The 18,081-nt window shown below is 38.4% G+C and overlaps 2 protein-coding genes across 3 annotated transcripts in view; both read left to right on the top strand.

The window, feature by feature from the left end:
• Nucleotides 1-4,222: 4,222 nt before the first annotated feature.
• LOC140936861 (zinc metalloproteinase nas-30-like) lies at nt 4,223-9,425 on the top strand. Its single transcript, XM_073386367.1, is given in 5 exon segments — nt 4,223-4,289; nt 5,618-5,755; nt 7,374-7,497; nt 8,976-9,078; nt 9,171-9,425. Coding segments are annotated over 5 exon segments (687 nt in total).
• Nucleotides 9,426-12,580: 3,155 nt separating this feature from the next.
• The window catches only part of LOC140936357 (proto-oncogene vav-like), a 29,842-nt gene continuing 24,341 nt past the window's right edge, over nt 12,581-18,081 (top strand). For both annotated transcript variants that reach the window (XM_073385823.1, XM_073385821.1), the window contains exons 1-7: nt 12,581-12,853; nt 13,087-13,203; nt 15,467-15,525; nt 16,497-16,571; nt 16,941-17,040; nt 17,209-17,313; nt 17,984-18,046. In XM_073385823.1, coding sequence (XP_073241924.1) covers nt 12,614-12,853; nt 13,087-13,203; nt 15,467-15,525; nt 16,497-16,571; nt 16,941-17,040; nt 17,209-17,313; nt 17,984-18,046 — 759 coding nt within the window. In that variant the 5' untranslated portion in view covers nt 12,581-12,613. The remainder of the gene's footprint in view (nt 12,854-13,086; nt 13,204-15,466; nt 15,526-16,496; nt 16,572-16,940; nt 17,041-17,208; nt 17,314-17,983; nt 18,047-18,081) is intronic.

The raw sequence follows: 18,081 nt of genomic DNA, 5'->3' as shown, positions 1-18,081 counted from the left end.
GGATTCCGGAATCCTTGGCTTTGGAATCCAGAATACAGCTCAAGGAATCCGGTCAATCTGGAGTCTTGCTAACGACTGGAATCTGGAATTCAAGTCCCACTGACAAAAATCAGGAATCTGGAATGAGGAATCCAAAGCGTGGAATACAGAATCCAAGATCGACTGTCTTGGATAACCTTACATGGAGCGTGCCTTGCTTTTTGTTTGAGAACGCTAAATCAATTTAGGTTTCGGGGAAACTGCCTACCTACCCCTCCCCTAACCCAACATTTTGAACCAAGTGAGACGCAAATGTTAACGTTGAGTTAGGGGTGGGGTAGGTAGGCAGTTTCCTAGAAACCTAAACTGATCCACAACGCTCAGCATTTCTGTTTACATTGCGATTGGGGGTCATCATCGTAGAAGCCCCAAGTCATTTTTATGACGACAATCCAAAGCTGCAGTCCGGATAACTAGTCACTTTTTTGACCGGATTACTTTTAATAGCTATCTAAATTTACAGCCGTATGACTCTGACGGAAAAAGGCCTTAGGTTCCTGCATAGAAGGGCGATGTTCTTCGCTTCATATTTAAATTAAGCCCTCCTTTCTGACATGTCTTGGAAGAAGAAAATTTGGTGAGGGGAGGGGAAGATTTTTCCATGATTAAAATATGCTTTGGTGCAATCTTGTTCCCAGAGGCCGCGATCCTTTTGTACAGCGACGGGGATGTACGTTGCCCCATCCGCTGGACAAAAGTAAAGGAGGCTCTGGGGACGAGATTGGCTTTGATGGGCAACGGAAGAGAACAAAATTCATATTTCGCATGCGCGTTAGAATTTCCTGCTTGTGTTTATCACGCCAGTGACCGTCATTCATTTCCATATGACTTCTTCCAACTGGAAAATTCAGGTTAAAAAAATGGCAAGATGTCTTACAATTACTTGCTAATGTGTCCAATAAAATGCAAATTCCTCGTCCCAAAAATACAGTCAACACAGTGGGAAACTGATGCCGCGACCATATCGCTGTCGACGCTTGTTTTAACCAAGCCCGGTTAACGTTGCATACATGCCAGATGCCCCTGTTGTAGCAGGTACATTTTCTTTAGCTATAACACAAATAGAAAACTTTTTCGGTATTCAGTGAATAAGGTTCTTATAAGAAGAACGAAAGAAAATAAAAAACAAAAACGATCAAAAACGTTCTATTTCCCAACGCCAGACTTTTTTAAGCGTTTAATAAAATAAATATAAAAAAAATTTAGGCAGCATGCAGGAAATAAATAGGCAGTCTCCTGCGAAGGTTATTTATCCGAGAAGGGTAATTTATATTTGAACACTTTATTTAAATGTTTTCGTTCTAAAAAGGGTAACTGCAGCTGGCTGGCAAGGTAAGAATATTCGGTTCTGATTGGTTTGATATGTATGACATCATGATAGCACGCGTGTCCTCAATTAAGATTAAACAAGTAAATTTATTGCCGAGCAATATGTAAAAACAGATGAGTTTGCAAAAGGCTAGCTTTGACAACTGTTAAACTTGTAGAGTATCTTAATTGTATCAAGTTAACGTTCTATCGTGAAGTTTTCGCACAAATTTAAGGCTGTTGCGTGGCACATTTCGAACCGTGGACAACTGGCAGCCGGACCATGTCTACTAGCGAAAAAGACAAAGTGGATTGGAAACTCGACCTGTTTGTTTATTTCATCATTATCTCTTATGGAATAGGCGGTATATTCTTGTGTTATCATTTATGGCCGATGATCAAAGATATTTGGCGATCTTATTATCCGGAGACTGAGAAGCCCAAAACTCCGATGGAAAAGAAGACAGAGTAGACGTCGTCTTATATTTTAATAGATTTATTTAGTGGGGATCCGATTGGAACTGATGTGCATCTAGGACTATACTACAAACAAGATGAAACTGCCAAAGAACTGAACTGGAACTCTTAGCCATACATTTTACATATAGGATAATAAATTCATTTAACTCTAGTATCTTTACTTCTCAGTGGCCTTCGCTTGAACAAGATAAAATGTCATCAAAATTGTACGTGTTTATTTTTTTTCACTGGAATTTTTTTCTTCCTTTGGTTTAATAAGTCATTAATTCAAAAATATCAGGCTTGAAGAAAAAACTTCCAAAACAGCCTTTAGGGTTAAATTTAAACTGGCTGGTTTGTAAGAAAAATTTAATGATGAAAGAAGCTTGATACCCGAAAGGGTTAATATCAAGAAAACATAAGACAAAAACAACGAGAAATGTCAAGCTATTCGGATAACGGAAGCTCGATCTGACACTTTGTTTCACTTTTTTGTTCGTTTCTTTATGTGTGAAGAATTTTTTTTTTATTATGGTAATCCACGAAAAATGAAAACGTAATAAAGTTTCTCCAGACTACTCGGAAATGTGGTGCCGAGTGTATTTGCTGATGTTGTAAAGCAGTTTCTCGAAGTTGAGCAAAAGTGATATTGCATAGGTAAATATTGCGAGAGTTGTGTTATCATGCAATAAGAATGCTTGTGTTTTTATGTAACTTAATGTAGAAAAGAGAAACCGCCATTTTCCACGAACCATGAACACTGATGGAGTTAATTGCAAAACAACTGTTTTCTACTGCGCATGCTTGTACTTAAATGTTCTTTCGCAATTATCTGCATAAGGTAAGGCCAATCAAAACTTCGCGGAAAAAAATAATTTGTATGATAATTTCGACTGGTCAGTCAACTTTTCCACCCAGTGAGACATTGATTTGACGTTGACAAAACGCTAGATTTCCACAGGGTAATATATCAAACAGGAGAGGCAGTGTTTTATTTAACACAGACTTCTAGCCGACTGAATATCTTATGAAAAACTCTATAAGTATAGTATTTGATATGTCTTCTCAAATAAATAATTATTACTGAAAACATAAACCTTAATGATTAAGTTCGCAAACTGTTAGTATAATTAGTAACCAATATCCAACCTTTTTTTTAGCTTCATTTTCTTTTCTTGAATTTTAATGTACTCAATTACAGCTGGACACAGCTTCATGAAGTAGTTGCGAACAAACGCGGAGCTAAGGAGCAAATAACATTACCGTGGGTAGCTTGTGTTTTTTATCTTATTTAATGTCCAAGAGGATAGACAGTATTTGTCCATTTCCTCCTGCTCATTGCTTTTATTTTTGGCTGTCCTCGTTTCATGCAGGCGATGGTTATTCATATGGACTACATTATTTACGTTTTCAATTTCATCATCTATGTCGTCCTCTGCGGCTTACTCATCAAGCAAGCAAGACAGGACATTTTTGCAACCGCCAAAGAGGAAAAAGAACGAACGGCAGGATGTCCAGTTCACAGACTTCCAAAAGCAGCCAACAAGAAGAACAAGTTGCTTGTTTCATATCAGGCTTGAAGATAAATATATTTCTATTCCAAACGGAAAATGACTTTTCTAAAGATACTGTGAGATCTGAGGTTGTTTCAGATATACTAGTGAGATACTGAATTTGTGTCTCAGTAGTTTCTGATATTCTGTCATGAGATGCTGTATCATGTGCTTTGTCATGCATATCACTGAATGACAAGCCTAATCAGTCCGAGAGGTCTTTAACTTCACATTAGCTCACTCTATTTCTCTTAGATCAATATGTAGTTCTGTTAGTTATTAAACGTTTTGTTAAAAGAGCCTTTGCATATAAACAATGTTCTTCCCTATAAATGGCACTTCATCCTCCATATAAAGCTGCAATGGGATGCAAAGACTGCCAAGGTTATTTCTCTATGGTCCTCCCGCTTTGTTACATTGTACTTGATAAGCTAGACCAGACGATGTGAAATATTTTCCAAGATACTGGCACTGATAGACTATTTGAAAGAGAAAAAGAGGAAGAGATTTCGATAGTCTAGCTAGCTGTGTCTTAAGTAGAAATCATCCAGTCCTTGTTCCGTTCATTGCCATAAATGTAAGTTTTGACTTGATAACGTTCTTACACTTAGAATAAGAATATTGTTTAGCTCAGTAGAGTAAAGAGAGGCAGAAATATTGTTCTTAAGGATTTTTCTTTATATAAGCCTCGTGAAGGTAAATGCAACTTTTCACTTGTGTCATATTTTCCGCTTTTGAATAGCACAGAATCAAAACGTCTTATCAGCTAATCATATAGAGAAAAGCAGCTGAAGGTGTTGTACTAGGCAAAAAAAAGAAACTTTTGCGGTAACAAGATAATATTTCCTGAAGACGGTATCAAGATGTGGGCAACTGCACTCGTTGTTGCTGTAGCCATTCTAGGGGCGACATTCTCCAGCAACCCAGAAGGTATTTCAAAAAAGGCCAGGTTGTAAAGGGAGAATCATCACAAAAATAATCACAGGGGCTTGCTCACAGGCATGAGAATCGTTCTATAAAGAAGGTTCACTCACTGACCCTCGAAACAGTCTCAGTAAGCTGAAGAAATCAATTCATTCCTCCAAGCAAGGTTTAAACAAACAAGATCTGTCAATGGTTTTTCGGCCAATTTTCCCAACTAACTCGTTGTTAATCAAACTTGAAAAAACATCGGCCCAATAATTTCAAGTTAGAGCTAATTCCTTGCCTTTCCCTTTCCCTCTCCTATAATTAATCAAATATTACCAGGAAGCTTGAGCAACGGCGACGAAAAGTGAATTCACTCTCTTCTGTCTCTGTCAAAATCAACCACACTCTTCTTGACTCCACGTCGTTCAATTTGTCAACTGTTGGTGAATTTTTCTGTGTTCTGTATCTAATTCAGTTTAAAAGAAAGGAAAATCGTTGCCTTGGGTTCACATCCTCCACAAAGAGTAAAATTAGGCAGTCTCACGTTGTGCATGGTCGTAAACGGCAAAGAAGTATGCAAAAAAGCGTGATGGACGCGCAAAGTTTCTTTTTTTCTTCCCGTTATCGTTTTTGTCCTCATCGTCGCTGCTTAAGTTCCCATCAGTATGGCTTCTAGACAATCTTAGTAGTACCTTCAACGAGCATCCAGCGACAGATGGTGGATTTCCATTGATACAAGAATTTCTATTGGAGTTTTTCAAGAACTTGAGTCAACAAACTGTGCCTTTAAGAACTAGTTTCTGATTCCCTTTTTCCTCTTCTACCAGTTCATTGAACTGGCACCCTGGCCTTTACACTCAGCTCTACAGTGTCATGAACCGCCCTCTGGATATTTTCTTAACGTTTCATATTGGATGTCCTATTACTTTTGAAGCTGTTGAAGATGGATTAATAGAGAGAATGGATGATCTTTTAAGTCATTGAGCTGACCGCAAAAATAAACGTCTATCTATTGATACAGGATAAGCAGTGAAAAACAAATGTTCTTTTTCCATTAGGAAAACTCACACCCGGTGGTCTCGCATTAGAGCCAGTTTTAAGGATAGGTTAATATGTAACGAGTAGGAATGTCTTATCAATTTTAAAACACGAGGCGCGAATGTTTTAGGCTTGAATAAAAAGGCTTGAAATCTTTTCTTTAGATCCGTTCTTTCATTATTCATCGTTATTATTTTATATTAATTTTCCCGAGAAACATTTAGCTAGAACCTTATGCGTTTTTTATGGGTTTCAGAGTAATTTATTTTTTGTTTTCTTTGTGAAATGTTCATGGACTTTTCAACGAACAGAGAACGTAGGATCAACGGACCCCAATCTTTTTTAAGGAGACATGATTCTAACTCCTGAACAAAAGGCCGCCGCCATGGCGGGCCAGGATGTGGACGCGCCTGTGACAAGAGGGTCAATCAATAGAGGAACTTGGAAAGGCGGAGTTATGTATTACAGAATAGACGGGGGCCTTATTAAGTCTAGAATCTTCATCGTTATTATTTTTATATTAATTTTCCCGAGAAACATTTAGCTAGAACCTTATACGTTTTTTATCGGTTTCAGTGTAATTTATTTTTTGTTTTCTTTGTGAAATGTTCATGGACTTTTCAACGAACAGAGAACATAGGATCAACGGACCCCAATCTGTTTGAAGGAGACATGATTCTAACTCCTGAAAAAAAGGCCGCTGCCATGGCGGGCCAGGATGTGGACGCGCCTGTGACAAGAGGATCAATCAATAGAGGAACTTGGATAGGCGGAGTTATGTATTACAAATAACAGGGGCCTTAGTAAGTCTAGAATCTTGCTGAATATCGGGCTAAATGTCTATCGCTCTCATAGAGACGATTTTATACTTTTGCCAGACATGTTTTGCTCGTCCACTTGGCTCTAAGAATGAGTAAACATGCCTATTTGTTTTCCGTTTCTGTTTGCCCTTGCTATCAAGTTGAATTTTTAAATTCACCATGAATTTTTAAAAACACGACGACAGACAATCACCACGCTGAGAAAGCTGACTAAATATGACCTTTAGCCTACACGCAAACATCCATACGTCGATAGAATGATACAACATCGTGCAGTCGCCCAGTGAAAACACTGACTTTTGAAATGTTATAGAACTAAGGAGGACGACAAAAAAGAGAGGAATTTTGATATGCACGGTTTTTTAGTCATTAATACACACATTGCAGCACAGGGACAAGGGAGATCAAAAAACTGTCCTAACCCTTTGAGCCCTTACACTGATCCACATGCAAATTCGTCAAACCTTTTCCATTCATTTCCTTAAAGAACTGGTTGGAAGAATTTAATAAGAGATCAGTTAATCGTTTTCCCTTTGGTGATCATTCCATTAATTCTTGTCACCTCTTCTCTTGATTATGTATTGATATTGTTTGGAGAAAAGTGATGTCTGTCACTGCTTGGATTTGAAGGGTTTTTATACCCATACCCCTCCAGTCATTCTACTTTTAATAATTCACGTATTAAGTCACAATCAAAATACAGAAGATGCCTATATACCGAGCCAGGACTTCGAGCCTGGACTCGATTTAAGACTCGACAATTTTTCGCCTTCCCGCCATTTTCACCTCCTGCCATTCACTTGACCATTAAGAGGAGCGTTAGGGTTAGAGGTTAGGGTTAGGTTAGGGTAAGGGTTAGGGTTAGGGTTAGGGTGAGGGTGAGGGTGGGGGTGGGGGTTAGGGTAAGGTTAGGGGTAGGAGGTTTGGAGTCCTTTTTGTTGCTTTTATTTTACTTTTGTTTATTTTTTTAGTATTTTTTGTTTACTTATAATCTATTTTTTTCTTAAAGAAAGATTAGAAAAGTCCTAACTGGAGTCCTGGCTCGAGTCCTAGCTCGAGTCCTGGCTCGAATCCTGGCTTTGATGTTAGTTTACCTCCAAAATACGTCTTAAAATTTAAATAAATGGTATTATAAAAGCTGTTATGGCATCAAAAGTGCAGAGATTCATTTCATAGTTTTCTTATATAGCACATTGATATATTGATAAAAGTCAAGTTTAAGTTCTCTAAAATGCACCTGTTGCAGGAAGCAACAATCGAGCTATGAACGCTATCAGAGCAGGAATGAAAATGTGGAGTGACACCACGTGCGTCCGATTCGAACAGGCTAACAGGGAGCGAAGCTATGCCAACTTTCAAAATGGAGGAGGGTGAGTGATACTAAATTGGCCGGACAGGGAAAACGAAAACCTTGAGTGAAAGCTAGCAAATGTAATATCTTTTCAGATAACGTACAGTAAGTCTTCTATTCCTCCCTCCCCGAGGGGCCTATTTATTTCAAACACGTTTGAGGGGAGGCTAATAGAGACGGGAGCTTTTTAGAGGGGGTGGGGGGGAGGGGCTTATTTAATTTAGCAAAGATGGTGATATCAGCTCTGCATAAATAACTAGAATGCAAAGTGGAAAAGCTCAATACAGGAAGTTGGAGGTCATGTAATCGAGGATCAGAAACAACTCTGGATCAATTCAAATGACGTTTTACAGTGGTGATTGATTTATACAGTCTAGCAGTTATCAACGAAGAATAATAAGGGGAGGGGAGAAGGGGGCTTATTAACGTCCTTCCCCCGAAAATTCCGAAAAGGGGGACTTATTTGACAGAGGCTTCTAAATAGAGGGTATACGGTATTTAAATTAACTTACGTCTTGGGCTAGCGAGGAATCGGGTTGAGAACTTAACCACCTGAAAATATCCGGTCATTGGAAAACGAAATAATCATTGATGACTTGCTGTCAGTGCAAGTTGAACTTTAACAACTAGTAACCAGGGACCGCGGAGGGGGAGGGGCTGGTAGGGCCGCGGCCCCACCACTTTTTTGCGCCCCCGCCCCCACTTTTTGCGCTAAAAAGAAAAATAATTAAAATAAAAAAAAGACTTGAAACAAGTTTTTTTCCGTCTATGTTCCGCTATATTCTCTGTATTTTCTTTAATTTCAAACGCCAGGCATTTTGTGGGGCTCCTGTGCTTTTCGCGGTAATTGTGCTCTGGGGCCGACTTGCCCCTTGATCAAACGCCATGCCTTGGCAACCCCTTCGCTTCTTTCGGCAGCGTGTTTTGTACTTTCAGCTCTGGCAGAGTTTTTTATCAGTTTTATCAGACGAAATGAAGAAAATTACTAGCTTTTTCAAGCCAAACGAAGGTGAGTAGTTGTTTTAAGTTGAAAAAAGTTTTATCTTTTGTCAGTTTCTCCTTTCGAATCAATGAAATATTCGATGGCAAGAAGAATTACATTACTTGAACAGTGAACGGCCATAGTTAGAAATTTTTCAGATCACTTCAGGGTAGTATTTCCTATACTAAAATTGTAATCGCGTCTTTTCTTGCATTGAATCTGAACTGACCGTGTATGTTGGCCGACCTATAAAGAGCAACAAATACACTGGATAAAGTATGCAAAGTCACGCGACAGAAACAAATCAAATACTATGATTTTATTCCTTTTTTCGATTTTCAATATTAAAAAAAATTATTTTCAATTGTCAGCCCTGCCACTTTTCACCTTGCTCCGCGGTCCCTGGTAACAAAACGGAAGATAAACTTTTTCGTTAGGACTAGCACTGAAATTTTTCCCTTTTTGAAAAAAAAAAAAAATCAAAGATAAAGTAATTTTACCTTATGTATCAACAGTTGCTCCTCATATGTTGGTCAAACGGGACGACCTCAACCTATCACTTTGGCAAGTGGCTGTTGGACTCCGGGAATAGTAGCCCATGAAATTGGTAAGAAAGGTGTAAATCCTGACAGTTCGTTAATTTAATCTTTTATGGTATAAGATACTGCAAACATTAAAATTTTAATAGCTCTTATGCTGGTTTGTGTCAGACCCTCAAATTTTACCACCAAGCCCTTTCTGTATGTCAAAAAATTGACATACAGCAAATGAACTTGTTGTACAAGTGTTCTGGGGGTGGTGGTGGTGGTGGTGGACCTGAGCCACCCCAGTCACCTCCCCCTCCGACTCCTCCTTCCGAGTGTCGAGACACTGGAAGGTACTGTTCCTATCATATTCCCAGGGGAGATTGTAAGAGGATGCAGATCGTGCGGCGGAAATGCAAGAAGAGCTGTGGTTTGTGCTAAAGAATTGGTAAGAAAACTTGTTCATGACATGCGTGGCAGGCGCCGGTTAGTTTTTTTGGTTAGATTTTATAGAGCGCAAGAGGGGAAAGCTACGTGTAGGCTAACTTGATTATGACTGCTAAGCTAGGTCAGACACACTAGCTCGGATGGGATACCTTTTTTGGGGTCAGTTTTATTCTGAAACCCCATCACTCCACTTCCCCTTCTCGCCCACCAACCCCCCCCCCCCCCCCCCTTCCCCAAAAGATATACAGTATCCTTCAAAGTTTCTATCCTCGTACTCCCTTTTCTAAGCAGGCAATTAAAGATCTAGTCAGTGTTTTTAATTTAAGCAGCTGGTAGGATATATATTGTTTGAAATGACGATATCGCAGCTATACGTTCCTTGCAGCAGTGTAGTAGCTTTGATTGATAAAACTGAAAAACTAGTTTTAAAGATTTTTTTTCATATTCATAGGTTGGAAAGGTGATTCTATGGATTGCTGTCCTTAAAAATCAAAAGAACTAAAACACTAAATTTGTTGAAGGCTAACGTCTTTGTCTGGTTAATGACCATTTTAACCCATGAACGAACGAACTGCCGAATGAATGGATGGAGAGATAGACCATATAATGAATTGTATATTAGGTTTCTGCCCTTAAATAAGGCCTGGTTCAGACGCCGCTTCACTCCATGTGCCGAACCTAACTGATGAATTGAGTACGGCAGAAGAGCGGTGTCTGAACCAATTTGGTACGGCAGTTTTAGTTTGGTGCGGCAAAAACGTTTGGTGCGACAAAAGTTCGACAGATTACTTTTGTTGAACTTACCTTAGGCTCGACACACGGTACGTGCCGTCTAAATCAGATGTCGCGCCAGTGTCGCTCCAAAGTCGAACTTATTCATTTAGGGCCGGTTCGGCATATGAAAAGTACGGGCGTGTGAACCAGGCCTAAGCCTTCCACCATCTCTATTTACCTGCATGCATGTCCAAACGAACCAAAAGGCACATTCATTTCCTTTAAATTTGGTGAGAGTTGGTCGCTAATAAACTATGAGATATGAGGTCACATTACAGATAGTGGCATGAGGTAAAAAAAAAACCTTTTTCGCGCTTCTTTACATGAAAACTTATAAAGGAGGTCCAAAAAGCCCAAATGTTTCCCATCTATAAATCTTAAGCTTTAATAGAATCCAAGATAGATTCAGGTAAAGTTCCCAAAGTAACGACCTCCCGAAAGTTAGTAGCGACCCTTCGAAAGTAGCGATAAAATTTCACAGGTGTTGGCAATTGCCAAAAGTAGCGACACTCCTTGAATAACTAACCTCTGAAAGTAGCGACTTCAAAAGTGATTTCCCTTCTTGCTAGAAATAAAGGAAATTATAGTTACAACAAGGATTACCGTAAAGTTCCCAAAGTAACGACGTTAATCGACCTCCCGAAAGTAGCGACCCTTCGAAAGTAACGATAAAATTTCACAGGTGTTAGCAAATACCAAAAGTAGCGACACTCCGAAAATAACGACCCTTTGAAAGTAGCGACTTTAAAAGTGATTTCCCTTCTTGCTAGAAATAACGGAAGTTATAGTTACACCAAGCTTTACCGAATCGATCCGAGATTTATCTTTTAACGCCGGATTATAATGATCTTTGACATTTATTCAGCGATTCATTTATATAACTCAAAAGGTACATTACAACTTTTTTTTAAGTCTTCCTTTCGTCTGTGAATACCCACACCGTTATCAAAAAAATCTTTTGAATACTTATTTAAAAAACAATGACTTGAAATAAGCTTCTCCAAATAAAAAGTGTGGATGTTTTCAAAATAGTATCGTCCCCGAAAGCAGAGACCTCCATTCTCGTCCCCAGAGCCACTCGACTTGATTTGTAGCAAGACCATGTGACCAAGAAACGACGTGCTCTGGAGACGAGAATGAGCGATCTCTTGAAAGTAGCAACCCTCCGAAAGTAACGATAGGAAAAGGCAGCTAAATCAGAAAGTAACGAGGGTCATTCCTTTGGAACTTTACGGTAAATGATTCCTCCTTCTCACCCGGACACACCATTTTTATCCTCCCTTTGTCCGTATCCTCGTTTCCGAGAAATTCCGCGGTCCGTATAGGCTTTTTATTACATATATAGGTCTGCAATTTCTAGTACATAGAAAGGCGGAATTCGAACTGCATGGTAACGTACATGTACGTTTATTCGAAATAACTGCAGGTTATGTTTTTTGAGTCCTTGACGCAAACGTCCCCATTTTACCTGACGTCACCGAGAGTTTGGCAAAGTTTATTTTGGGAACTGTGGGACGTCTTTGCTACGGCAACCACCCACAATAATATACTATCACTTCAAACGACTACTTTTTATAATTAAAATTACTTTGGTGGGATTAAAAGCCGAAAAAGGGCATAAAGCCATTATAGGGAGTTAGGTGGACAGTGATTCTTGAAGATGAATTTATGCCAAAGTCAGTGTAACTGTTGACCTGTTTGGTCATGATCTTTTGTTCGTTGATTAAGAAGAAAAAGGTTTTATCCATGAACGCAACATATAACCTTTTATTCAGTTGACCACTTAAAGCGATGAGTCATTGAATTCTGTAGGGGAAATTACCTTACAGACCAAAATGTGGTCAGGAAAAGAACTAGAAAAGGAAAAAGATCAGGCTACCTTTATCATTCTTTCACGGTTGCATTGCTTTCTATTAATATACATGCACCAAGGAATGGGATTGGACGGGTCTTCTTTGGTAATCTTTAGTTGATTAAATGGTATCCTGAATGGCATCAACAGTTAATCCGTTCAGAACAACTGGCTAAAATTGGTTTACGTAAGATCTCAGGAAATAATAAATTGAAGATATCTGATTGTGAATTTTCTCTAAACGAAAAGGTTTCTAAATCTGGCTGGGGGTAGATACTTGAACAGTAACTTTCCGTAATTCTATTCAGGGGCCAATGTCAGTTTCGCTTTCTTTTGTATCAGCGCTCGCGTATTGTGCTTTTGTGGCTTTTGCCTGAGTTCTACAGCTGTATTTAACTTTTATGACAATGGCTGATATCTTTACTTCGTACGTTGGAGTATGACGTCTTTGCCTTATCCTCAGCCTGATAATCACTTCCGGTTGAATCAGAAGGAAGTGAGCTGTGTAGACTATTATGGTCTAACTCAGCTGAACTCGCTCATTTCTCAATCAAAGATGGCGGTACGTCGCCATCGGAGCCATAGAGCTCCTTCCGGTCAAGAGGAATGGCAAATGGCTCGGTCCTGGCTGAGCAGTTTAGATGTTTTGCCTGAATTTCACAGAGCTTCCTACCCGCATGCATCGGTCTTCGATCTGGCACAAGCCCTTCGAGATGGCGTATTGTTATGCCAAGTGGCAAATCGGTTGCGTCCAAACTCTGTACCAGACATCAACATGCGTCCTCAAATGTCTCCGGTTTGTAATTTGTGGTTTTTTTAGATCGCTTTTTCTTAGCAAGACTGGCGATAGTTAAAAGTAGACTGAACATTCTTGAGTTAGATTTAATTAATGTCCAAATGGCCTGTTGTTTTGTCGATGCAGTTGAAGACCCACAATGATGTTTGTTGATTTTTTGACAAGCTACACCTTAAATCACTTTCACTGCTGCAATTAACATTTTTACTGCACTTCCTTTTTCATCCTAACAGTTTTACTGTAGAAAGAATATTCGAAGTTTTCTGACATCTTGCGTACGGGATTTCGGCTTATCAAACGAAGCATTATTCGATGCAGGCGAGCTTTTCGACGTCTCGGATTTTGCTAAGGTAAGAGTCAGGGGTAAGCGTATAAGCTTACATGGTTAGATTAAGTCAAAGTTTCACCCTCAATAAATATTTCTATTCACGCTGGCGCTAGCAAGGAATTAATTTCTCATTGACAGATCTAGGCGGCATACAATTTGCATTGCAGTCACTAACTTCGAACAAGCCAGAGCCGAGCGTGTAATGCGAAATGTGTATTTTAACCTAGAGGAGCTGCTGGCCCTAATTTAACAGCTTTTCGAAATGGAAAGTTATTAAATTTATAAATATCAATATTACTGCCATTTACAAAGTGCTCATTTTCTTACCTGTTTGTCTTCCTTACAATTTTAATGAGTTAAATTTTATTTCAACAAATATTTTAGGCCCATGAAATGCGATACAGTTGATGAAACATTGCAAAGACAGTAACATATGTCATTTAAATACTGTTGTCACTGTTGAGTTCCAACAAAAGGAATGTTATCTTTGTTTATTTAAGACAGTAACAGCGAATCGGATATAAAATCACGAAGTGGCTGATTTGTACTGTTAACAATCATGTTATTCGTGCTGAGGTTTACTATTTTCTTTTCCCAGTATGCAAAATTGTTTAAATTCCATGGTTGAAGCCTGTATGGTAACTTTATGACGAAAAAAGAGTTGTTTTAGGAGGGATCATCCAGAGTCATAGTTAATCTTGATTATGTTTTCAAACCCACCTGGCTAAAAGAATATTTACTTTAAAATAGGACCTTAGTGTACATGTAGTTTACATGTATAATGACCTAGTTTGTTAAACTAATAAATATATTTGACCTTAGAATGAATTATCAGGAAATTAGTTGTATAACAGTGAAAAGTTTTTGTTATGGGGTAATAGTGTCCTTCCTATTGATGTTCTGACCCTGGAACAGTAAGTGGCAACATCTCATAGCAGAAAAAATTGTTCCTGTGAAACGCAAAGTGATAATTGCCAATACATAAAGTACAGATGTATGACTCTCTCAAATGTTGTGTTAAAGGGTCAAACTGTTACTCTGTTATGTTATTTTTAATTCCCTGGTTATAATGCAAAACATACAATGTAATTTGCTGCTGAAACCTCGGGGTGCACTCAAGGGAAGTCTGGGTAGAGCTGTGCCGCCATGTCCTTCAAACCCCGACCCTGTTTAAGACAAAACTTGCTCATTTCGCTACAATATTTATGACAGGAGACACTATATTCTGACCCTGATTTGTTTTGTTTTGCATACAGAATTAAGTAATTTCAAGAGCTCAAAATCTACAGCGAGCAACTCTTGTACTAGGCCTATGTCACAGCGTTTTTGCAGACCAGTTTATTTTTAGATTCATTTTAGAGCACCTTTTCCTACGAAAATGGAAGCTCCACTTCATTCATGAATGCATTATAAATATGTGATGTGACAATGGAAAACTTTTGGTTTTGCGGATGAGTTTGTGGGACCTGAAATATATTCTAAGTTCACACCAAAATCCTTCGAAAAATAAACTAGTCAGTGAAAACACCGGGATATATTTAGTACATGGAAGTTACTCACTCTGGGTTGTCACTTATGAGCTCCTGTAGACTGCTCAAGTCTTCACACTATTTGAAAGGTTTCCAGTCCAAAAAGACACCCTGTTCAAGACACTCAATAATTGGGCGATTTTTAGTGTTTGTGTTCTTATTCAGCCTCAGGGTTGTTGTTAAGAGTTGGGGGCCGGGGATTTTGCCCGGCTACTAAGAGAGTGGTCCCCAGCTACTTTTATTGGAAAATAGAAGAAAAATAGAACCAAAAGAAATCCCTAGCCGTTTGATTCCCCACCCACTTGTTGTATTTACCCGGCAACTTGAAATCTTAGTGACAACCGTGAGCCTTAAAGTACATTGCCACTGTGTATATGTTAAAGGTCAAACCTTAAAGCAGGGTTGTCAAAAGTAGCCGGCTGCCAGCAAAAATGGCCGCCTACTTGGTTAGTATCGGCTGGTTACTCTGCTTGACAAAAAATTTTCTTTACGGATGGCGTTTTTTAAATAAAATATCCCTGGACTGGCCACTTACTTTGACAACTCAGCTGTCTACCTCAAAACTTTCTGACAACCCTGCTGAAAGTACACTGTATATTGTCGCAGTGTATATGTTACAGGTCAAAATGGAATTCAGATAAAAATATTTTAACCTTGGTTGATTCTCAACCCAGGTTAAAAACCTGAATATAGTTTTGACCTGTAACATATACTGTGCATTAATTTTGGCAGATGGTAATTTTCTTGGTTTTACAGGTTATTAGAACTCTGTCAGTTCTTTCACACACGCAGTATGCCATTGCAGCAGGATTTGAGTGAGTTTTCATTTCTGGTACATTGGTGTAGTTTTTTTTGTAGTACATACACTGTGAGTACAGTCAGTCAAGTTTTTTTGTTGAACTTTTGTTTCTTCACCTGATGCAATATCTCCTTCTTCTTCTAACTGCCCATTTTTTCTGTAATGCAATATATTTTATCATCACTTTTGTCTATAAGTTGTACGTGTATGTATTGTAATTTGAATGGGTAATACTGTGCCACAATGTATATGTGCCTAAATACATGTAAAACATTAATTAAATAAAAGATTTTTTTGTACTGTTAAACCTGGTAGGGTTGCATGTCCGGCACTTGTATTGCTAAAAATAGTCTATTTTTTCTCTTATCTTTGCATGGGTGCTACATGTACATGTATACTGACAGTTTGTGAAGTTGTCAAGCATGGAACTTGTTACACATTGTAAACATGTAGCTATAAAGGGTTTATTCTACAGCGCAGCCTTGTGAGATTTCCACAATTTGTAAAAAAATGCTGCATAAAATTTACGCAGCCACATCAAATCGGACCCCCCAAAAAATAGACCCAAGAAAAAGAACCTTGTTGTTTTCAAATAAAGTATTCAAAAACATCACTGACAACAACACTGATTTGACGGCTGCTCTATAAACTTACTTTGAACTTTTATAGCCTCTTACTGTCTTAATTGCCTTTCTCTTCTTCATTTGAGTCATCATTTCAACAGACAAGCATCCAGGATTCTGCAGTAATTCGAGTCCAGGCTTTTTCAGTTACCCAGAAATAAGAATGTTCCAAAATGGCAGCAAAGCATCCGGCGAGTCAAATACCTTTTGAAGGACCCCCTTTCTTGGACTCCCTTTCTTGAAATATGGCCCCCTAAAATTACAGAAGGGGGCCCATTTGACCCCCATTGGCCAATTTCTGGAATAAACCCTGTGTAGCAGACTGTAGGTTGTTGAACTGACAATCTCTTCTTCTTCCTTTTAGTCCTTTTCCACCAGAAGATTCTGGGCACGACATTCAAGATGAGGATATTTATTCAAACCTAGAAGATCTTGCTCTGTAAGTCACAACTCTGTGTCCCCTTTACCAGAGAACACCCATTCTCCTTCGGAGAATCTAAAGGTCTTGTTAGTCTTGATTCTAAAATGAGCCCAGTTGCAGTACCTACTTTCAAAAGAGCCGGACTTGTTACTTCTCTCCAGTGCCATTGTCACCCTGGTGATGCCGCAATACTAGCTTGATTATTCAATCAAATAATATTTATTGTTATGCATTCAATCCTGTCTACCTTTTCTTTGGCACACAGTTTTAACAAACTAATGGGCATAATGCATGCATGCATGTATATGGATATTGTGTAAGTCCTAAAATGTAGTAACTCTTTTTGTGGTTAATTGGAATGCATTATAATGATTTACTGTTCTTTAGGAATCGTGATATAATTGATGAAGAGAACCCCTATGATGCAGTGACCATTGAGGAAGAGGTCAAAATTTATGACGACCTTGTTTCTTATCAGAAAGTTCCGGTAAGGTGTACTACAAGTCATTATTTATTTTTATCATAATGATTTCATCTGGCTTTTTTGATCATTCTCATTTCAGTTTGTAAAAGAAAGAAAGGGTGTAAGTGGTGTTTTAATGTAAATTTGCAAAGTTTACAGAAGGTTACAGTTGTTTTTATTCTGCTCTTTTAGAAACCTGAACGACAATCTTCAGTAGAAGAGAAGAGAAAGTACGTAGTAGCAGAGATCCTTGAGACAGAGAAGAGTTATGTAGAAGCTCTACAAATGATTCAGGAGGTAACACATTGCTAATTTTTAGCAAACATATACATTGTACACCGTCACAGAAATGTTTTTTTATAAAGTTAAATTTCTTCTCCCCATCGGCAACCATTACAAGTTACTGCACCTTTCCAGAATACTCAAAGGCAAATTGTATCAGTCAAATAGCTGTAGTGGGAGGAAATCACATTCAGAAATTTTCGGATAAATCATAAATTTTATTTTTTTTGGTTTTAGTTTAACATTGATCTGAAATCTTTGGATCAGCTTCCAAAAGCCTTCATACCCAGCAGTAAAGTGAAGGAATTCCAAAGAGTGTAGAGTGTTTAGTATGAATTGTGCTGACTTTGTCCAGCCACATGTAAAACATTTTTTGCCGAGTGGGTGGAGGCTGGGTTTAATTTGCATTGGTGTACAGGTGCCACTAAACATCCTTTAACCTGACCCCTAACCCTAATTTTAACACCTTCAGTTGCACCTTTTAGTACCTGCACCTTAAAACAACACTTTCTGTGTACATTGTAAACCCGGGTGTGTAACAACTTATTGTGGATGCATGGCTTTTTTCTGAAAAAAAAATTTACGTATGTGCATCACCTCTTAAATGTGTGTTACTGAGCCATTTATTGCCACTTTTTAAAATTATTTTTTACATTTTGATATAATTGTGCTTTTTCTTTTACAGCATTTTATAAAAAAATTACAAATATCACCAGATGACAAGACCAGAATCTTTATCAATATAGAGGTATGCTTTTCTTGGCACTGCAATGATTTGGTTTT

The sequence above is a fragment of the Porites lutea genome, chromosome 5, assembly GCF_958299795.1.
Source record: "Porites lutea chromosome 5, jaPorLute2.1, whole genome shotgun sequence".
Taxonomy (NCBI): domain Eukaryota; kingdom Metazoa; phylum Cnidaria; class Anthozoa; order Scleractinia; family Poritidae; genus Porites; species Porites lutea.
The sequence above is the reverse complement of the archived record's forward strand: the minus strand, read 5'-3'. Positions and strand labels throughout refer to the sequence as shown.